General features: G+C 40.1%; 1 protein-coding gene across 1 annotated transcript in view; it reads left to right on the forward strand.

Annotated features, from left to right (window-relative positions):
- The window catches only part of DGKB (diacylglycerol kinase beta), a 471,047-nt gene that overhangs the window by 176,128 nt on the left and 271,102 nt on the right, over nucleotides 1–23,817 (forward strand). Inside the window, exon 15 of the mRNA XM_067562119.1 lies at nucleotides 9,781–9,879. Within this exon, the coding sequence (XP_067418220.1) occupies nucleotides 9,781–9,879 (99 nt within the window). The remainder of the gene's footprint in view (nucleotides 1–9,780; nucleotides 9,880–23,817) is intronic.

Below are 23,817 nucleotides of genomic sequence, written 5' to 3' on the forward strand. Positions count from 1 at the left end.
TACACAGTTACGTGTGCGTTGTTGTGCCCTAACCGCCTTATTGTGCAGTCTGAAGCCCTGAAACACATTCCTGAAGGAGAGCACTCAGTGCGAAAGCTAGCAGGCATGAGGGATGTAATTATGTACTTGTATGCACTATGGCATGGCCCCATGCCGATTATACATATCAGTGTGCATGTGGACAAGAGGTGTGTACCAGGTCATGGGTATCAATGGTCCTCCGGGGTCACTACCACAATGCATTGATCACTTTGCTGCCTGACCATTACCCAATGGTATAAAGGTTCCTGCCCCCTTAGGAAACTGCATTGAGCACTTCAGATCAGTTCTCCTGTGAACTCTGTTGATTTGTGTAGGTGACCATGGGTCATGTTCCATGAGCTGCCGCCTGGTCTCTGATGCACACCTGGGTGCTGATCAGTGTGTGGTCAGAGTACACTGTCCTCCACAATTTCGCCCACAGTGGCAAGAACATACACCTATACTGGGAAATTTCACAGAGGTTAAAGGAGGTCGGCATTCACCAGACTTCATCCCAGTGCTGGGAGCATATGAAGCACCTGAGGCTCCTGTACTGGAGGGTGAGAGACTCCAACAATCTGCCCAGTAAGGGACCTAGCACATGTCCATGCTCTGATTAGCTGGACCAGGGGCTTTCCAGGGCTCTGAGTACAGTGCCTGAATTGACTCATGATCCCCTCCTTAATGCTGCTAGAATCATTGTATGACATGATGCTGATGAGGGGCAGGGCAAGGAGGCAGCAGGGACCTCAGAGGAATTCCCAGAGGAAACTCTGGGAGACCTAGAGGAAGAGGAACACATGATTCTGCACCTCTACCCACTGGACCCAGTTGAGGAATCCCTTACTAAGAAGCCTGAGAAGGACTTCAAGGCACTGCAAGAACCAGAACCTGAGGCTGGTAAGTTATAATACATCCAAAAATATCTCCTCTTGCTCTCGTGATACGTGCTTGAAGGGCCCCCCCCCCACAGACCCTTGCCGTGCCCCAACATGGTCCCCAATCAAGACATGGCTGTAAATCAATGACTTTATTGAAATGTCTGAACCACTGTAAAGCATTTAGCACAAGCTATAACACAGTGGTGCGCAAGCTTTTCCAGTCACCCCCCCCCCCACCACCACCACCAGTAACAGAATCGGTCTGTTCCTCCCATTACTGCACAGCCAAAGCTTCCTCAGCAGTGGAGCTTGGGCTGAAGTTGGAGCTGGTGGCAGAACTAGTGATGTGGGAGGAGCTGGGACTAGAGGCAAAGCTGGGCTAGAGGAAGAGGGAATGAGGGAAGAGTTGGGTTGGAGATGGAGCTGGGGGCGGAGTGGGCCTGGGGGTGGATCCGGCCTGGAGGCGGAGCTGGGCATGAGGTAGAACAGGATTAGAGGCTGAATGGGGCTTGGGATGGAGCAGGGCTGGAAGTGTAATGCTCCCTCCCCACCCTCCTTGTGGGGGTTGGCCTGGTCCTGGAGGCATAGCAGAACTGGGGGCTGAACTGGGTTGAAGCAGGGCCGGGCTGGAAACATGGCACTCCCTCCCTGCCCCTGATGAAGGGTGGCCCCAGGCCTGGAGGCAGAGCAGGACTGGGGGCTGAGTGGGGTTGAGGCGGAGCAGGGGTGGAAATGGGGCACTCCCTCCTTGCCCCCCATGAGGGTTGTCCCGAACCTGGAGACAGAGCAGGACTGGAGGCTAAATGGGTGGAGGAGCGAGACTGGGGATGGAGCTGGCCTGGTGGGGAGCAGGGCTGACCCCGGGCCCCTCTGCGCACCCCCTGAATGTTGTACTGTGCCCTTCTGAGGGGGTGCACCAAACATTTTGAGGACCACTGCTATAACAGATGACTAACAAGCAGTCACTGTGCCCCTCTATCTGTGTATTTCTCAGCCAGCCCTATCACTTCCATAGTCCCTGGGCATGCAGGCTGCGGGAAAAGTTGTGGGTGGGAGTTGGGTGGATTCCGAAAGGGCCCAAGTGGGGAAAGAACTGTTTTATGACACTGATGGTTGTGCAAAGACCCAACACCACCTCCCTCTCTGTCCCAACCACCCTGGTTGGCCTTCCCAATATAAATGGGAGGCAGGCAGAAGGAGTTGGGGGTGCTTGGTTGCTTGTGTGCAGACCTGCCAAGGGCTGGGAAGGGAAAAGGAACTGTTTGGTTGTCTGAGGAATGCCATAGCAGTCCATTCTTCCTGTGACCATTTCAAATGTTTGTTCCTGTTCTCAGTTCCTGTTATCTGTCCTTTCCCCTCACTGAGCCATTCTGCACAATCCGGGAGAAGCAGGATTGGGTGAAGCAATATGCCACATTTATTGTGAATACATAGATTTAAAAAAGCAATTGCTTGCGCGTGCACATTTTTTCTCTCTCTCTCTCTCTCTCTCTCTCTCTCTCTCTCACACTCACACACACACACACTTCTACAAAGATGAAGGGTGGGCAGTCTTTGGCCATTTTGGGTTGTAAAAATTGTTGTTTTTATTTTTTTATTTTTTTGAATATTTGAGGCTGGTGCCTTTTTTGTTACTTTTTTGTATTATATATGTATTATTTATTTATTTAATTTTAATTTTTTAACATTTAAAACGTAACTGGAAGACACAAGTGTTTTTTAGAAACAATAGCATTTTTTTTTAATTTAAAACATTTACTATTATAAAACGTTTTTATTTAACACTGAATTTTTTTGTTTTAGAATATTTGCTGACGTTACTTTAAGCAGTGATTTTAAAACTTGTGTACTTTAACAATAGCAACAGTTTTACAGAATGATTTTTGGTAACTTTATAAACAGGATAATTAATGACCAGATGTTAGTTTTGGACAAACAGATGGTGGCTTTAACCAAACTTATCAATAGTGAACAGATCACCCTACATACCCAAAATACAAAGCCCCACAGAAACTGCTGTGGTGGTTTGTTTCATACTAAAAAAAATAAAGGTATTTCTTATAAAATCAGTATAACAGAATCAAGCTTTGGGCCTGCACTCCAGCTGTTGCACAAACACAACGCTGTGTCCCTTAGCAGTGGAGAAGCAACTGGCTTGCGGTATTAATCCAAAAGTTTAGGGAACAAAATATACTTGTGATGTGGTTTTTTGTTTCTGTCTCTTTCAATGCTGTATGTTGGACACAGGGACCAGGATTTCTGGAGAGTCAGCAGGACAAAAGTTTTCTGTGGTTTTCTGTTCCTTGTCCATGGGAACTCCATCTGCTATCTTAGAATACAGTCAGTTTCCTCTCAAATTGCCTCACAGTCCTTTAAGTATATTTCAGCAAACTTTTGGTGTAGCAGAAATTCACACTGTTTCTTCAGGTTTAATGGCAGAATAAGTGTGCTTGGTCCAGCTCCATAACTCACCAAAGCAGTGTGTAGAAGGGCGACGGTTAGCAGGAACACCTCTCTGACATAGTTGGCTGGGTGTCTTCCACAGGACTGGAAAGCCACTTCTGTTTTCAGTTTCGGTACCTTGAGCACTGCTATGTTCCCCAAATGATACCCAGCCATTAAAGAAGAAATACGCAACTAGTAACGTAATCCCTGGAGGGAAGCAAACCCCACCCCAACTGACCCCTTGATGCACTGTAAACAGTGCAACATTTTACTAACAGTACGGCAGGTATCTTAAGATTTTTACTCTCAGCTTGTGAGCTGCAAATATAGACTGAAGGAAAGAGGCTATAACAGTATAATTCTTGATATGCTCAAAAGTATCAGTATTGTGACCTTCAGTAGCAAATTTATGTTATGTGGTGTCATTTCTTAGGTTCCTTCAAAGGAGAAATGTAATATAATACTAGTCTTGTCTTTGACTTGCCAGGACATTCCAGTGACAGGGAAAATATTCCTCTGGATGGGCAGGAGCAGTATCACAGAGATAGCAGATGCAGATGGAGAAGGATATTGGAGGAGCTGCTTGTTGGCATAGTCAGAAGGAGTCGGGAGCAGGTGGAGTTCCATAGAGTCAAGGAGGAGGCAATGATAAACCAGTTCATGGAGCAGCAGTATGTCTAGAGAGGACAGGACCCTGCACTCATGCAGTCGCTGGTACAACTAGTGGCGGAACACTTTCCAGGGCCTGCCTGCTGCTGTGGCTGCTGCTTCTCTTCAGCAACAGGCAACACCTTCTTTTCCTCCTCCCGCTGCTACCCAGGCTGCTGCTGAGGCAGTGAATCCCACCTGCCTCCCTGACAGGGAGGAGCACGCTGGACACCCAGAACAACATCCCCTGCAAGCACCTGAAACCCCTTGCAGGGGAACCCCTCAGAGCATGAGGAGAAAAACGAGCCCAGCCTGTGTTCAGCTCCCAAACCCCACGCAGGAGACATACCTGTTTGACCCCCTCACAACATTCCACAGCAGTTCTCCCCTCCCCCCCCCCCCCATCAGAGGGAGGGGGACGAGAAAGGCAAGGAGATGTGTCCACAGACAGAAATGTTTGTCCACTTCTCAGGAAATGTGACTGGTTTTTTTGTTCATTTTGTTCCTGTTACAAACTGTTCTAGTTCTGTGTTCAATATATGTCTGTAAATAAATGGTAATTGTTCACTTCACTGGTGTATGCACCTTGCTTTCCAAATACAATCAACATATTTCCCACACATTTGGGATTGCTCAGTGGGATTCACAGCATATGACTGTGATTTTTGTAGGTGCCAAAGAAATTCAATACATTCTGACCCTCCCATATTCTCTCCCCACCTACTACAGCCATAAATTTCCTACTGTTTTTTTTAAAATAAATCATGACAATGAACATGACAAAGGTGTTAACTTTGAGTGCCCTCGCCCAATTGTCTGCTTTCAGGTAATACGTTAATGTTTGTTGCAGGGGATCAAAACCCACAGAGGTATGTTGCAACAGAAGTATGTGGCAATGTTTCATTGAGCTTTTCCGGTAGTACCATAACATTGCAAGACCTGAGTCACCTTATGGCTCCATGCTAATCCACACACATAGTACCACGAATTTCCCTTGCCTGCTGGGAACCAGGAGTGGTGTGCCCGTGGGTGGATCTGTCTGCCTGTACAGGCTTTGAAAACCTGATCTTTCCTGTGCACACTTGCTCTGGAAGTATTCCACTTCAGCCTCACATATTGTGCAGAAGGCAGAACACATCACTATAATGTGCATTGTGCAGGCTACATTTACATCCTGACAAGTCTAAAGGCATCACCAATGAGTCCAAAGATATACTTCGTTACCATTCTGCAGCTACTCAGTCTATAGTTGAATTCACCTTTTCTTTTGTCGGCAATGTCAGGGTATGACTTCATGAGCCACATTAGGAGAGGGTAGGTGGGTCCCTCCCCCCCCTCCCCCAAATAAATGTTGGAATGGAAACACCATGCATAACTACATTGATTATTGGTAATCAAGTCCCTTCTTCCCCCTGAAGTACAATCCCAACCTCCTGAGTACTCTGGCATTGTAGACCTTTCCTGTGTGTCCAGTGTCTTCATGAACTGACCCCTGTGGTGCATTAAGCTTTAGAGAATGAGAGAATAGAATTCTTTCAGTGGGCAAAGCATTGGCATATGTATTACATTAATGGCTCCCACACAGTTCAGAAACCTCATTCTTTGAAATTCCACGGACTTCGGTTATGGCAATCACTTGTGGGTAGATTATAATATTGATAGCATGGCAAATCTGTACAACCAGTACAGTTGACTTCTCAACCCTGATCTGATTTGCAACAGATGGGTAGCTTTCAGATGTTGACAGTTTCGTTAGGGCAATAGCTACCCACTTCGCTATTGGTATGGGTTTCTGAAAACAAGTGGTCTGGCACTGGAGGATTGGTGCAAGCTGCGCTCACAACTCCATGAAGGTCTGCCTCCTCATTCAGAAGTTCTGCAGCCACTCCTCATCATCCCAGGTTTCCAAGACGATGTGGTCCTACCACACCATGCTGATTCTCCGGGACCAGAAGCAGTGGTCCTCCCTTGGACGTACTGTTGTAATCCTGACATTGAAAATATCTTTTCCATGGGACACAATAGATTCACCTTCACTCTCTTATCAGCTGTATTGGGTATCCCAAATTTTTTCTGGACCCATTCTATCCAGTATCCAATACTGGGCTGTGTGAACATTTGTCCCACAAGGTGTAGCAGGAGCAGAACCACATCATCATGGACTTGTTCCATGTCTTCAATGCATTTGGCAGAAGGGAGGGATGACTGGGAGCTACTATCATCAAATGTGTGAAGGCAGCATACAGCAGCAGCAACACCCAGCAAGGCAGTTTCCAGAGTGTCGCTTGTGACACAAAGGATTGGAATACCATCCTGAAATGGTAGTGCTACCATTGCATACTGAAAAGGGGCAGTATGGACACAGGCATATGCCTGTGAATGGTATATACCCATAACCAACACAGCAAGTGTGGACACTTGGCATAGGTACGGGCTACATGTGCTAGCAGTATGAGGACAAGTACCCAGGGAGGCGTGCCAGTTTAGATGTAGCCTTGAAAGTGTGCAATACTAGGATGATTATTCTGTAGTCTTTAAAATCCATAACATTTTTGGATTTGGATGTAGAATGAGGTTGTAAAGTTTTCTGACAAGAATTCTTCTGTCTCAAACATATTCTTTGTTACCTCTGACAGCACTTTCAAATTTTCAAGCCTATGCTTTTTAACAGTTTGGCCAGTATTCAATCACAACTTATTGCTGTGATTTCTTCATCCATTATTGATGGGCTTACTTGATTAATTTCTAGTTGAGGTTTTTCAGACTTATCACCATATAGTTCCTTGAGATATTCTCCCTATTTCTCGTTCTTGTCTTTAGGGGCTGTCAAATATTGTCCATTTTTCTCCTTAAAGGTGGGATTGGTCACCTTTTGTAACTGATGATTCTCATCTTCTGATACATTTCTCTTTGTTCACTTTATCCAATTGTTCTGTTGTGGGAAACTTCCCAGCAGCAGTGTCTTCTGCCACCGAGCACCTCCACAGGTTGTGGATAGTGGAACAGCCTGTAGATGAGGAGGAGGCCAGCTGTGATGTAGCAGGAAAACCTGTCAAATAAGCAGCCTTAAACAATTTGACAACAGTATTAAGAGGGAGAGGTGAAGCAACAGATGGCACTGCTGCCCCTATAAAATTCTCCAAATGTCCAAAGATGGTACTGTGATATGGCAAGTGCAGGCCACCATTCAATAAGCCCGTTGCCAAAATCCCTGCTGGCTTGTGGGTTAAGCCTTTTGGTTAAAAGCTAAAGAGTTCCAAATCCACAAAAGTGGCTGCACTTAATTCTTGAGGCCCTTGTGCAGTAATAGCCACAAAGTTGTACCATGATAGCATGACTTACCTGCCAGGCAAACTGACTGGTCTCATTGTGAACTGGTGCCCTGCCTGGCCAGATGTGTGAAACTGGCAACTGCAGGAATGTAAGGGGACTGAATCAACAGAATGGAAGTCAAAGTAGTTAAGGCAGTGGCAATTATAGTATATATGATGTAACCGGAAGGATAGAACACAAGTGAATCTATCATCTGAATGTGTAATTATAACAGTAATAAAAATACTTCCAAATTATATGATTATTCAAGTATATGCCTAAACACCTGCATGTTCTGATGAGAAGGTTGAAAAATTCTATTTAAATATTGAAGTTATGGAAACCAGTGGCAGAAAGAAAAATGGAGTGGTAATTCTTATATGAGACTAGAACGCAAAATAAGAGAGGAAAGAATATCAGTCACAGTTGGTTTATTTGCCCTTGGTGAAAGAAACAACAGAGAAGAAAGATTCATAGACTCTTGTGAGAAACATGACCTCATTATCTGCAATAGTTATTTTGAATTAAAAGAAAGTGCAAGGCATACATAGGGATCACCAGGAGGGTTGTATAAAAACAAATTGATTTTATCTCAATCAATCATAGGTATAGAAATAGTGTTATGAAGGTTAAGATTATGCCAAGTGCAGATTGTAGATTAGATCAGAGATTGGCATTGATGAGACTGAATAGCAAACAGAAAGATACAGAAAGTCAAGTGCTATCTAGCATGGAACCTTGAAGTTCTGAGGAATCAAGAGATACAAAGCTGCTACCAAGATGAAGTGTTGCAGATCATTAATAAAAACAAAGACCGAGAGATTTGGGGATGTCTGAAAGAAGCTGTTAAAGAAGCTGCAGAAAAACATTTAGGGAAGATGTTAAGAACTAAGAAAAACCCATGGATAACTCATGAAATCATTGCTCTGATGGATGAAAGAACAAAAGTAAAACCACAAAGATCGAGATCTGAAAAATGGGAATATTGAAGACTCAATAAAATGGTAAAGAATAAATGCAGATTAGTCAAGTCTGAATCAGAAATGCAAAGAAATTGAACAATTGGATAAAAAGAAAAAAGTGAGAGGTAAATGGCTTTATAGATTGTATGAAGAATAGTTCCAGTAATATTTCTGTAGCTTTCCAAACACTTGAAAAATAGTTTCTGGACAATATGTGGCTTATACAGAATATATTGTGATGCAGGGCATAATGTTGTATATTATTAATAATAATAATAATAATCAGGTTTATTACAATAGAGCTTAATGGCCAACCAAGACTGGGACTCCATTGTGCTAGACACTGCACAGATACAAAGTAATAGACAGTCCCTGGCCCCAAAATCTTGTAATCTAACTAGACAAGACAGATACAGAGGGTGGTGGAGGAGGGGGTGGAATGCACAAGCAGAGTGAATGGTGTGATGGCACCAAACAGCATGTTAGTTCCAGGATTTCTTTTTAAAGGGTAAGTTTAGTTAGGAGATCAGCTAAATGGAAGGAAAAGGAAAGGAGAGGTCATCACAGGGACAGCGCAGGTGTGGCGTGAAGCTGAAGTGAAAAGACTCTGAGAGAGGGCAGGATGGTTCAAACAGCCAATCAACACCGGGCGGAGAAAATCAGAGAACACTACAGCTCAGGAAGGAATGTCCAAAGGTGAAAAAGATCCCTGCTTTGGCTTCTTCTGCTAGAGTCTCTGTCTGACTCCTCTCTGAATTTTTCTACCAAGGCCACTTGGGGGGGAGGACTGGAGGCACCAACAGGGTCCTAGCACAGTTGTGGATCCAAGGGACTGTTTTGGGGAGAGGATGAACCCAGCTGAGCCCCATTTTACCCCCTCCAGCTGAATGCGGCAATTTCTGCTTTGGCTGCTTAAAGCTTTTTTTATTGATTCTTGTTAGGATGATGACTTAATTTCCGTATATAATCAGCATCTGTCAAACATCTGCTTCCCCTTCCTTTCATGGTGGCTGTGTTCATGTAGCAACGTATCTGTGTCCTGAGATATAACAACATATAATGTAAGGCATTTCTGGTTACATTTCTATTAGAAAAGTACTTGTAAGCAATTGCCCTTCCTGCTGAGTTCTTTGGAAGGGCTGGGCAGTCAGAAAATATGTCTACATTATATTTTCCAAAAGTGAAACAAACAAAAGCAGTGTTTTCACTACTATATGTGCTTAAAAAAAGAGGGCAGTCCATTTGTTCAGGATTGGTTGATCTACATTGAGAATTAATTTTCAGAATTCTGAAAACTAGGAAAAAATAATTAAAGTGAGTTCCTAGAATACTGTACGTGAGTCAAATACTTCTACCACTTGATAACAATTCTTAAATATTTTCCTGTATTAATTCTGGACTGATCTTGTGTATTCATATTCACACTATTTTAGACAGGGCAGAGGTTCTTTACAGAAATATTCTAGTTGAGGTACTGTGGTGATTATTAATTTTCTGTCTTTTCCCCACAGCTCCATAATAAATGTGCTTCACATCTAAAGCCTGAATGTGACTGTGGCCCTTTGAAGGACCATATTTTACCACCCACAGCAATCTGTCCAATAGTATTGGTGAGTTCTTCATATGCTCTATTCTGATATACCTTGTGTCAAAGACACTAGAACAACCCTAGTGAATGCTTGTCTGCTTTAGCTTTCTGTTAATTTGACAGCACTATATAAACCCAAAACAGAACAGATAATTCTAGTTCATGACTTACAGGCAGAAATGCTTTTTTCCCAATATATTGCATTTTCCTTCATGTGACAGTGAACTTTCTGTAGGATATGCTATAACTGAAGCTGACTCAGGTTTTATCACTTAGTCATGCTGTACTTACCAGAAATTGTATAGTCAGAACACTTCTACATTTTACATCTTTTATAGATCCAACTTCCCAGAATAATGAAGTTATTCTTATGGGCAGTTTTTGCTTGGGATGCATATTGTATATCTGCAGTGCTGAGGTCTCACATCTAAGCCAGAGGTTACCTAGAATGATGACATTGGCCTTGCAACAAGCTATGAATCAACGTTATAGTGTATTTTATTCTGCAGGAGTGTACAGTAAATTTCACTGTCCACAAAACAGTTACTCAATTCAATGAAAATAGAAATGCACGCTCTACATAGGTACCACTGAAAAGTGCTGTGCAGTTCCTCATGGGAGAAAGACCTTCAAAGTTAACCTCTATATTAATATATGTAGTAGAAAGAGAGAGCCTGAGACATGAAGCCTGGTATGAAGTCTGAGACTTGATCTAAAGTAGTAGTCAGGCCCTGCTGATATAAAGCAATGCTAGCAAAAGTCAGGCTGTAAGCAAAAGTCAGGCCCTGTTACAAAACATGCCTGTTTACAAGTTCACAGAACCTGGCAAGAAGAGGGCTGGTATTGGAAAAACACAAAACATTCGTAAGAATACATTGCAAATACATTCCAGAAGGGTGGTACCCGAACACCCCGATACCAAGTATGGCATCAACACACTCCCCAAAGATAACAGGGATGCACTGACTCCTAAAGATAAGGTCAGAATGACATTATGAGGGATAGAGATGTTTTGATCAAACCAATATGTACAAGGTAAATGGTGGTCATTAACTATGTCAGAGGGGCAATGTGTAACTTTTTAGTATCAGTGTATAAAGAGGGGTCTCAGAGGGGGCATCTTTGTCTGGCCAAGGGGGGAATGGAAAGTCCCGCCTTTCACTGAGCTGGTCCGTTGTAATGGGCACACATGTGTTAGTGGTCCCGTAGAGTCTACAGCATACAAAGACTGTGCTTCATTGACAGCAAACCTGGCTGAGTGCCTTCGCTATTGAACCAAGTCTGTGGTCTTTTTGGGTGGTTCAATTGAGCCCTACTGGGCTGGCTATCTACTCAAAGCAAGTGTAGCAGGCACAGAGAACTCACACGCAGCCAACAACTGACTACAATACATTAAATTGAGTTTTTATGCTTATGAACATGACAGCATCATCATGTTAATGGTAATAACAGAAATGATATACATGGACACATGGACTTCTTCTAAATACACTTCATAAAAAAAAATAATGGTTGAATTTGAGGAAATATACAGTCGTCAGAAAAATTAAGAAAAATGGCTTTCTACATGCTAAAATTTTCTTTAAAATGCTTCTGCTTATTAAATATTCTCTAATGATTTGTAAATTATCTGTTTTCTCTTTTTGCTGTTTGTTTGTAAATCTAAAGGGTTAATGCCTGAGTTTGATCCCACACATATGTAAATCAAGAATCACTCCATTGCAGTTACTGGAGTCAAAGCAATGTCAAGCTGGTGCTAGTAACTGAAATTGCAAAATGGTAGCTTCCTAGATTATCTGTAATGATGTGTTGATTTCTCTGATTATTGTGTTTCACTGATTCCAGATCATGCAAGTTTATGCATAGAAAGAGGTTTTGTTTTTTGTTTGTTATTGCAAATTCAGCCTGAGAGCTGAAAACGAACTTGGATTTCTGATACTAATATATAATAATAATAATACTCATGTATCATCACCAATAATAAAGCTTCTGCATGTGAAATTTTGCCTTTGGTTACATTTGTGCAACTCCATTTTTTTCCATGGTGTTTTACAAGTGCAAAGAAGGCAGACTTTGGTCCTGCAGTTGGAATTTATTTAACATTCTGTTGATGATATGTAAACCTATTTCATCCTTGCATAGCTTTGTTGAATCTGCAGATTTAAAAGGAATAAAATTAGTGAGAAATATTTTTGACCTAAATTAAACAGATCTGACTTAACTAAATACAAGTAATTTAACTGGAACAATGCATTGCAGTATTGTACATGTGTGTTGTCATGGGAAGGGGATGGTTGCCTTTGGTGCACTGTATTTCACTGAAACTTTACTGTTTTACAATATAATATGTTTGGTCATCCAAAAATGTGTAATAATACAGCACTATGTACACTCACATTACAGATCACACATTGCTGACCTGGATAACAGGAATTCATCCTGGATATGACTGATTACAGTGCCTATGTTGTTTGTCTTGGCAATTTTTTAAATTGGTTTCTCCCACTTCCTCTTTGTTGTGGAGATTGCTCTTGATGAATGTAATACTTCAATGAATATGAAGCGAGCTCTATCAATAACTGCAGCAAATCAGTGAATACCTGTGTGTCAGGAAGAACCATAGGGATGTAATCATCTAAGTGTGCAACAGTGAACATATTCATTTGTTCATCAGTAGAAATGTTGCATTTCAGGCACAGTACATTATGTACTAGGAAGAGGGTGGATCTCTTATCCAGTACACTATTTTTGGGCTCACTGATCATCAGATAAACTGTTTGTTTGTTTGTTTGTTTGTTTTTGCCTTATTGCTTGTGAGTAGAATTTTGGTGTGTCATAAAAAGAAAAAGCAAATAAACATCATAGTAGGTTGCTGTTTGTAGAAGGCCATGCCCATGGAAGATCATTCAGTGTCACCCCTTACTTGTAGGTTTCATTTTCCTAGTCCTTCCTCTATGAACCCAGACTCATGATCCATGAACTCCAGAGGTCTGGTGGCAAAGACCAAACTGAAAACTCTTGCATCAAGTTTATACAAAGAAAATAGCCCCTGCCACGAGTTTTCCTCCTCCCAGGCATCATTGCTGGGAGTTCAGATTTTATCCTGTGATCTGATAGTCAAAGTTCAAAACAGACAGTTTCTTTATCTCTTGGAAAGACTGCCAGCAAGCCAGATTACCTCCCCAATCTATGCTGTTTTGAGGAATGAGGCAATTTATATCCTCTCCCCTTTCCTGCTATGTCTGGCTGGGAAGGCCTACGAATTCCAGAAGCCCTGGGATTACATTCCCAGGGTCCCTCGTGGTTGAGAAGGAGAGAAGCCTTGCAGCACCCTCACTGTGAGAACCCAGGCTTCTAACTCTGCCCTGGAACATTCTTTCTCTCTTAGAGGTTATTCCCTTCATCCCCTGGTTTTATCTTTGTGTGTGTGTGTGTGTGTGTGTAAAATCAAAAACAAACAAACAGTAAAAAAATGAAACCAAACCCTGAAACTGTAGCATGGCAATGGGGATTCCCTGCTCATTCTTAAAGGTCCTTAAAGGAGGGATTAAGATCAACTGGCATGTGCTTTATGAAGCTCATAGAAGTCAGTAAAGGTCTGTGAGTATTTCATCACGTAGGCCATATACCATGGGCCCATCTGTCTCTGACCTCAGTTCTATACTTCTCTCTCTTTCCCATCATCTCAATTGCATAAGAGCATGTCTTTTTAGTAATCTTATAGTTTTGTTATTGCTATTGACACCATCCCACATGACATTCTCATTTAGCAAACTAGGGAAATGTGGTCTTCATAAAATTACTATAAGGTAGTTGCACAGCTGGTTGAAAGGTCCTGCTCAAAGAGTAGTCATCAGTGATTTGCTGACAAACTGGGAGATTGTATCTAGTGGGGGAGACTTGACAACAGCATTCAAATACGTTAAGGGCTGTTATAAAGAGGACTGTGGTCTATTGTTCTCCATGTTCACTGAAGGTAAAAAAAGAAATAACAGGCTTAATCTGCAGCAAGGGAGATTTAAGTTAAATATTAAACTTTCTAATTATAAGGTTAGAAAAACTTTCTAATTACAAGGTTAGTTAAGCTCTGGAATAGGCTTCTGAGAGAGGCTGTGGAATGCCCATCACTGGAAGATTTTAAGAACAGGTTAGAAAAACACCTGTTAGGGATGGTCTCGGTTTACTAGGTCCTGCCTCAGCACAGCGGCCTGGACTTGATGACATCTCCAGATGCCTTCCAGCCCTACATTTCTAAGATGATTCTATGATTTATTTTTGTTTTCACAATCATTTAATTATTATGAAACATTAAATATCATAGAATTTCACTGAAAAGATTGACGCTCGTTGAAAGACAATAAGGACAAATGCAGTGATCAGTGAAATTTGGCTGTACGGGGGATTTAGTGTTGAAAGGGGGCCAAAAAAAATTGCTGAACTATCCAGATATGTTACATGGATTGAATATCACCAGGCTGCTGGAAGAGATGGAAACAGGCAACAGTTAAGAAGATAAAACTTAATAATCATTGATATTACAGTAAATAAAATCTTGCCTTGTGCTCTGGGTGCAACATTATGTACAAGATGGACATGACACTTATAAACTCCTTATTTTAGGTCACTTATGACTTTTTTCATCTCCTGTCCTTTGGTCTAAATTTCTTATGCTTGTTCTCAGCACATGAATTAGGTGTTTGGGACAGTTTGATAAAAATCCATTTGCTGTTTTTGAATTATATGAGTATAAAATAACTGATTTTGTGCATTTTTTAAAAAATGCACTCTTTTGCATTCAAAATAACACAAGATGCTTTTTTATTTTTTACGTATTAGTAAATCAGCCAATTAGATCACAGGTTTCATACAAGCCATTTTACAAACTTTCCGTATGCTGGATGTATGTTCCTTAAAGTGAATTATGTCCTTTGTAATACATCATAGCCCCATTTATTATTTGCAATAAGGGTTACAGTCTGTGCCCCAATTCTGCAAGTTACAATGCATAGGAAGACCCCTGTGGCCACATAGAACCTCATAGGTTTCAATGGAGCTATCACCAAGTTGATGGGGCCACTCATGAAGAATATCTTTCAGGATCATGACCAATTTCTGTAATCCACAGGGTTTCAGTGACACATTCTCTGACACACAAAATTATTATGAAGTAATTTGGATATGCTCTGATGTAACTTTTACTTCATAGGTTCTCATAAAATCTCCAGTTTTGAGCAATAGTAAAATGTTAAGATTGTTAAATATGTAAACAAAAAAAATGTGCTCACTCCCAAAGAGGATGCAAGAAGGTCCCCTCAAACATGTGAGTCTAACAGCCAGTTAGAGAAGAAGAGTTTGGGAACACATTAAATTCAAATCTCCCATTCAGGCACAAAGTATCATTCAAAACATTAAAAACGAGGCCTATCGGATTCTGCCTATACATTCAGTAGGCAAAGTACTCAGCTGAAAAATATGGGAAACACACATTTTGGGAATTGCCAGCGTGTATTTTTTAAAACAACTGTATAGATCCACAGAAGACTTTGCAGGATTCCATATACAAAGACCCAGCACTTTATCATGGCTCATCTGTAATTTTTACATGTTTTAATAGACATATTTTTGTCTACTTTAAAATGAGGCATATTCACAGTTTCAGTTTTCTGTACATACTGTATATAGCATGGTGAAGTTTCTTGCTTCACTTAAATGATTTTAGTTATAAACTGTGCATGCAGATCTCAAGTGATAGTCTTTTAATAGATGTCAGATACACTTTATTGCCACCCTCTTTTATTTCAGTAACATTTTAATTAATTCACACTGATTAAATAAATGTACATTGAGACTTGTTTCCTAATGAGGGCACATTTAGAGGAAAGGTTTCGCATCATTCTGATATCCTGTGGGTAATTATATTCTAATTATATGGTGGGGGAAAAGTCTATAACTCAGTGCTGATATTGTTCATTGGACTCAATTAATTACATGCACATAATGAAAGTTCATGATAAAGTTGACTGGCAGTGAGTTTAAAAATCTTTAACGCAATTGAATCCTAGCCTAGGATGAATATAGAATTAGACTACAACCAGGTTAGAAATGGAGTATTGGAATGAGATGAATGAGTTTCCAAGAAGAAAGAATACCTGACTTCTCTTTACATTATGGCTTTTTTATACACAACAGAAAAGGAGTATTGACTTCTCCATTTTGGTGCCTTTGTTTCATTCTGTCAATGCACACCCACACCATTCTTTCTATCAATGTAAATAAGTAATAGAATAATTAGATTTTCGTCTTGTCCACTCTAAATCATGTATGTTTCCTTGAGTAACAACAAACAAACAAACCAAAACAGATAATATGATTAATATTTAATGAATCTGGGTCTACTGTCACTTTCATTCTGGTGAAACTTTATTTACTTCACCAGAGTTGCTGTATATAATTACTTCAATCCACATAAGTGATCTTAAAAACCATAATCCAAACTTTGTATATTTACAAATCATGATACAAATTGTAAACCATTACGAACGTTGACTTTACACTTGGTATATTATGAAACTCCGCACATCGTTTCCCTAGTAACTAATCAACTTCAGAAAAGGGAAAGTGGAGTGACATTAAGATGTATCAGAAAGTGAAAGAAATAAAATTTATAAAGTGGACCATAAGCAGTATAAAGTCAGCGTGTGGTGGGATTGTCTGCCTAATTCATTTTTGGGCCATTCCTGAGTAATTTGGTCACTCCTAAAGTTATTGCAATAGAAACTTTAGAATACCTCTTACTTTCTCTTGGATAAATCAGTTCAGATTTTCTTTCATCTGGTGAAAATACACATTATAAAAGCAAGCTTTATCCATTTAAATAGTGGGGGGAAAATGAAGAATGGCCGTGTGTGTGTGTGTGTACATATGTACATACAATACAATATAAAACTACAAGTTACACCATACATGTAGTTAAGATGGCTTTCTGTTATTTTCTGAAGTACCTAAAAGTGTATTTTCCATTGATGAAAGAATAAAGCTGATTTATATTAGGATCCATCACTGTTAGGCAGAGACGTAAATGACAGGAGACAAGGACTGTGTATCTATAAATAGTTAAGGTTTAGTATGCAGAAAACTTGGACAACAAGTTTTCAACTAAAAAACCTGCCTTGCTTGGCTGAATTGTTTGGACAAACAGTCTCCTCTCTATTTTGAATTAAGATACAGAAACATAGACACACATTCATTATGTACTTTATACTAAATAGATTTTGTATGGTGCTGCTAGGAGGATGCGCTTCAAAATCAAATGCTGATGCTGTGCTAGCAATCTTTCTCTTTGAGCATATGGAGAAAATAGATTGAACTAGTGCAAGCTAGTGCTATTTTTATTATAATTACATATGTGATAACAATATTTTCCTCTCGTATTGCCTTCCTTTGAGGTAGGTAAATATTACTTCCATTTTACAGATGGAAAAACTGATGCATAGGAAAGGTAAGTGGCTTCGCAATGACATGACAAGAAATGTCACAGAATTGGGAATTAGTTCTTCTGGGACCTATTCCTGTGCCTTAATCTCAAGATCATTCTGTTCTTCTCATATACAGTGTATGGGTGAAAATCACCCTTGGGCAGAGGGTTAGCTGAAAGCCTATATGCCTGTTAAGTGCAATCTAAATGCTCCAAAAAGATGTTAAGTGATTCATTGGCCTTGTTCAAGGCTTCTGCAGAGGGATGAATTTCACCGTATTTAAGTAACTTTTATTTACAGTAGTAAGAATTATTTGTGTATGTCCTTATGCAGCAAAATGTATATAATAGTGTTGCACACCATATAATGAAACTGTAAGATTAAAACACAGGTAGAGGTAATTTTTTTCTTCTCAATCATACTGTATCAAATTTCAGTCTGTTCTTTGCAAATGTAAAACAGTCAAAATATAATGGTGTTCTTATCCACAGTAAGAGCGTTTTCATTTCTTTGAGGTCAGATTGAAATTAATAATTGCCTTGGAGGAAAGAATGTATCTTTCCAACTAATTATCTGAACTGCAAACAGAGTTCAATGTTAAAACGAATAAGATGCTGATAAATTGAAATGGCAGATATTCAATCATTTTGAATTATACCTTGCTGCCTGGGTGTCCCATCACTGTTATCCATTCCTAAATTTGTTTTTCAGGTCATCTTCCATTGTACTTTAATACACGTTTATTTTAAATCTACTTTTTCTGTTTGTATCTTCTTTCTTAGGGGATCAGGTATTATTAGCTACTACGGTATAAGTTTATTTTAGGTTTTAAGTTAAAGTAATGAGCTATGCTGGCTTGGGCCTTATTGCTAGTGCACTGTGAGGTATAAAGTCAAAGGCCAACTGTTTTCAACTTGCACCAATGGTCCAAAAATATGAACACAGGAAAAAACTGTTTGTGATCTTAATGAGACTCCTTTTTATTTGATATCTAAAAAATTAACAAAAATATCAGGCTCCATATTTTGCACAAAGCCTTGTTCTCAAAATAGCTCACACAATAGAGTGTAAGGGAAAGTGATATTAATAGAGAAAATGTTCTAAACAACTTACCTCTGCAATTTTTGGGTCACGTTCACCAGTACAGCTCAACTGCTTTGTGCTACTCTCCTGTTGCAAAACAATCCCATATATAATGTAACCAGACAGTTGAGGGAATCCTCAGGAGGCATAGTGCCTTGTTAGCAGCTCTGACACTGTCTCCTGTCTTGCCTCCAGTACAGGTATGTAGCTAAGGGAAAGGTTTGGCCCAAATGTCTATGTACCTGACTGATCCCAGGTTGCTGGCATAGCCCCTTGGGAATGAGGGCAGCTGGTGCAAGAGCAGATCCGCTTGCTTTTAAAAAAAAAATGTGGATGTCAACAATCTGTCCAGTGTTTGATCTTTCACCATTCATGTTAGGGTAATATTATTGTAATAAAACAGCTCTCACAATAAATGAATAATTCAGGTTTCCTTGACCCTTATTAGTCTGGGTTCCAAGATGCTTATAGCACAGAGACAGCTTTTGCTGGATTATTTGGTGATCTCCTCCTGGAGATTAATGAAGATCAGATTCCCATGCCTCTATTAGATCTATCAGCTGCCTTCAATACAGTTGATTGCACACACTAGTGGAAGTAGGCAGAGCTGCCCTTTGTTCTTGTCTTATAGGGTGAAATTCACCCCTCTTCCAGTGGACTGCACAAGCCATATGCACTGCTCAGGTGACATTAAACCTTCATAATACGGCTTAAGTGATGCATAGGACTTGAGCTGGCCCCTTTCCGCAGGATGAATTTCACCTTCAGCAAGAGAGGGTAATGTTGGGCAATTGCCCTTCAGCTCCATGGACCACAAATGTGGGGTGGTGCAGTGTTCCATTGTTACCCCGCTTGGCCAGTGTGTCTGTAAGTAACATTATATGGCAGCACAGAGTGTTTCTGAATGTTATAATTTCATTTTTTAAAAGGTGTAGTAGTGTATACCTTTGCATATCAACAGAGAACAGAAATTCTTTCAGTATGTGCACACTGTATAGTTTGTTAACCAATTAGTAGAAAAAGGCCTTTTATCAGAAGCTCCTGGCTTTGGACTAGGATTCAGAAAATTAAAAGGACAAAAAAAGAGGAAAATATTTACAAGAAGCAAAAGGTGCCTCTTTACACTATTTCAGGCAACATTCTTTCTTTTAATCTGCAACCAAGTGTTCTTAGCCTCATTCTCAGAAATATGAATCATATGATGTGGTAGCCATAATGCTGTGAGAAAATATTTTTGTGGAAGAATGTCAAAAATAAGATAAACCAGCTTACTTATTTGTTGATTACTTGTTCATGACTGTTGTTTCTTAATGTTTCTTTTGGTGGATTCCCCCTCCCTCCTCCCCCCCCCCATTGTTCTAATGTTTTAGCTGAAACTTCTTTTTCTCCAACAGACTCTACCCAGTTTAGGAGTTTCTCTCCCTGAGGTGCGTAACAGAGGTGTCCACATATACACAAGTGTAAAAGGGTCATGATATTGCAACATTCTTCTTGCAATAAAGTGCATTTTGGGGCTGGCCTAGTGGTTGTGGTCTATATTGTCATTTCAAAAGACCTATTTCAGTTTTCAGGTTCTTTCTCTCTTATTTGAATCAGCAGGGGACAGGAGCATTCTAGAGGCAATGCTTCATGGTATCAGCAGTGACTCCCTGAGTGGTCAAAATTCCATCCTATCTAACAGCCAAAGGATAGTGTGATGAAGGGGTGATGAAGGGGACAAGAAGAGAGTATGAAAGGTGGAAAAATGGGTAGAATTAGAATGTCCTCCTGGTGTTATAAGGGTTGTTTTGAATGTTATTAACCTGAAGAATGACAGGAAAAAAAGAACAATTTGGTTCCTTGAGCCATCAAAATGTACATTAACTTTTCAAAGTGCTACATTGTGTAACTTTCACTCAACTTCACCCATGTCCATCAGACAAAATCATTTACATCTACATCATTCATTTTGTATGTCCTAATACAAAAAATCTTTTAATAGAAAATAGTTGTTGTGTAAATGTCTGCCACCTTGAAAATAAATGTCTGTATTTTGCAATTTCATTTATTTTAAGTGTCAGCTATGCCTAACATTAATTTAGAAGTTGTGCACCATTATGCAAAGATCATTTTATGAAATTCTTTTTTTTAAAAATGCCTTTTTTTTAGTTTCTGATAAAGTCTTGGATATAATAGTAATATTCCAATTCTTGAAAAAATCCCTTTTTAATTGTAATTAGAAAGGAACCTTCATTTAGATGTTCTTTGATAGACGTATACAAACATCAGTGCCAGGGGATCTGAGAAAAGATTTTTTGGCCGTGAAATGTACATTTTTTTCCTATATTTGTATTAATGCATATATCCCATAAATGGTCAAGATGCAGGTCATGGTATAAATGTGTATATATACTATGGGTCAAATCCTTGTTGATGCAATGAACCTAAAAAACCTGTGTCTAGCAGCAGGAGTGAAGGATAAAAGGTGGACAGTCTCTTATCTGCCCCTTCCAAAACATTACAGAAGGGACACTTTTCTGGCACTCAGAGACACATACTCTGGTATCCTATATGTACCTAAGAGAGATGGCAGGAAGTACAGAGGTTGCTCAGTATAAGCTAGTCTATGTATATGCTGGACCAAAATATGGCAATTCGTGATCCTAAGCACATTGCAAAACACCGTGGTTCTGTGCCTATATCCACTTGGAAAAGTGATGGGAGGTGCCAGATAATAGAGAGAAACTTTTGATTCTGGACATTTGTGATATTTAGAGTTGCAGTTGGCATTGATGGATGTATTGCAACACCATTTCCAAAGCAAATGTTAGATTCACTAAAGCAATCCCTTGTGGGAAAGTCCTGTAGAAGTTAATATAAAATAAATATAAATGTTTAGAAATCACTGTAAAATAATAGGACTATAATAGATAATGTCTGTTCTGTAGATTTTCATAACATCTAATAGAATTCTATAGCAGGAATATAAATTTTCCATTATACTTGATTGGGTATAGATATACTATAGAAAAATCATATATTTCAGTTAAAGACTATAGGGTTTTTCTGTTTCCAGTGTATGGAAAAAAATTATAGTATAACTGTGCAGGAGAAGTTTTCTTGTTCCGTTGGGCGAATTGTAGTTTGTCTTAGAGAACAAGTAATAAAAACTGGATAAAGGATGTTGCTGGAAAGGGAAGTATCAGCCATAGTGCCGACTGAAGGGCTGTGCTGTTATCTGTGTCTCATGCTGGGATTAAAAAAAAACCCAACAACTGTGCTTGAGGTAATCATCACTTGCTGCTTCTAGTTTGTGAATGATCGATAATGATCAGGTTTGGGCATTGTGGTAAACATCCCTTTTGTTAAGACCATTCTCAGCAATGTAAAAATACTTTTCCTCTGAGAAACAGCATGGTGTAAAAAGAGATTTTTTAGCAGCACACATTAGGAATAGACCTATTTTTAAAATAATTTATTTTTTCTCTTTTGAAATGATTTCCCCCTTTATATGTTGGATTTTTACCCCTTTCCCTTATCTTCAGTCTTCTGGAGTTACTACACAATATGTTGCTCAGTTTAACAGTTTAGAGTCTGAATTCTCTCCAATCCTTTGACTTCTGTCCGTAAACCATTTTTGTATATCAGCTACAAATGGTTTGATATTTGAAAATACTGCAACATCAGTAGACATATTTGATCTTTTGCACCTGGGTATTACAAAATCCTGCTTAGGTGTTTTCTTTTTATGTAGCTCTTATTAATTTTTGACTGATCATGTTGATAATAATTATTTCCAAAGTTGTTTAGTATATAGAGTGTTTTTTGTTGGACAGGATTTGGTTTAATATTTGAAATTGTATCTCTGTTCACTCATAGCACTAAGAGATTTCCTATTTAAAAAATACTAGAGTGAGTGGCACAGTGGATTAGTGCAATGAATATCAGAATTTAACTCTTGCATTAGATTAAAAAATGAAAATCAAATTATCTTGGTCCCAATTTAAAAAAATCATGAAAACCATGCACTGTTGGCAGTCTCTGGAGCAACATGGAGAATGTGTGTTTTTCAGGCCAGTGCTGAGATGCATTGCCAATGCTGTACAATGCCTGGCCAGCACTGTTAGTCTGTCCCTTGAATAAGCATTAAATGTACTTTGATATTTAAAACAACTAAGTTATGGTCCACATTCTTGTGTCCTGTGAAGGAGCATGCCCTCACACTGGTATGGAGGAGACTAACAAGCTCTTCCTAGCCTGTTCCATGCTAATGAGATGCACCCTCAAGGCTTGTTCAGCCTGGAGGAGGAGTTTAAAAGGGGGAATTTACTACAGCAATGGGCTGGGAACAGAAAGAAGGCTGTGCTACCCAGAGACTGAGGGTAACAGAGGTAGTCCAGTCCAGTCCATTAGAGGAGATAGATGCAAGATGCACTGCACCCAAAGCTATCCTGATTGACAGCAAAGCAATATACCCAGGAAGAGGGGTAGAAGGTAAACCCTGCAAAGGGGCATTAAACTCTGAGAAATCAAACCCTTAGAGCTGAATATCGAGGGGCTGTCTGAGAGACTGGCCCTCTTTCCAGACTGATCCTCTTCTCTTTCACGGGGAAGGGAAGAGCAGGAGCCAACCCTCTGACCGTGTGTTGATGTCTCAAAAAACTCCCCCAAGTGCCACTAATTGGGGAGAAGAGATGGTAAACAATGGACATTGGGACTGGGGGGTCCAAGGCCTCTGTGCCCCACTATAATCCTATTGTAGTGGTACTGTAGTGCAAAGCATCCAAAAGGAAACTGGCCTCTTGAAGATTTCCCCTGTATAGAGAAAATAACCAGCTAGTGTCGAGTGCTATGTCTGTTCTGTGCTATACAACTGCAGGTGCCTCTTGGAGGTCAGAGTGCTATTGTACAATCCCTGGCTGCTGGAAAGATCTCTTTGTGGCCATAGGAGTCGGGCACAATTTAGAGCATCCTGAGGCAACTTGGAACACTAATTTCTGCCAGGGCAAGAATGACCACTACCCAGCCCCTGATTTTGAGAACACAATGATGGCATAAAGCCACTGTTGCCCCCCCAACAAAACCCCAATAACAATAGTGCTGTGCAAGCATTGTACTAGGCTGAATGCATGTCAGCTATGCCAGAGAATCTGTGTCAAAATCTCTTACTAATTAGTTTAAACTGTTTTAGAAAGAGTGAGACAAAATAATTGCAGTGAAACCCCATTGGCTTTGTTGAAAGTACGCCAGGGATTGATTTGCCCCAGTATGTAACATAAACTGTGGCATTTAATACATTGCTTATTGAGCACAGTTGGGGGCAGTGGCACAAAAGTGTCCTTCATGAGGTTTCCTGCTGAGGTAGTTCTGTGCCAGTCTAATCCCCTGGCTAGTTTAAAGCCCCTTTGCACTTGTGGAGTGAT

The sequence above is a fragment of the Emydura macquarii genome, unplaced genomic scaffold (genome assembly GCF_026122565.2).
Source record: "Emydura macquarii macquarii isolate MOO-44397 ecotype Brisbane River unplaced genomic scaffold, CSIRO-AGI_Emac_v2 contig_2422, whole genome shotgun sequence".
Lineage (NCBI taxonomy): Eukaryota > Metazoa > Chordata > Testudines > Chelidae > Emydura > Emydura macquarii.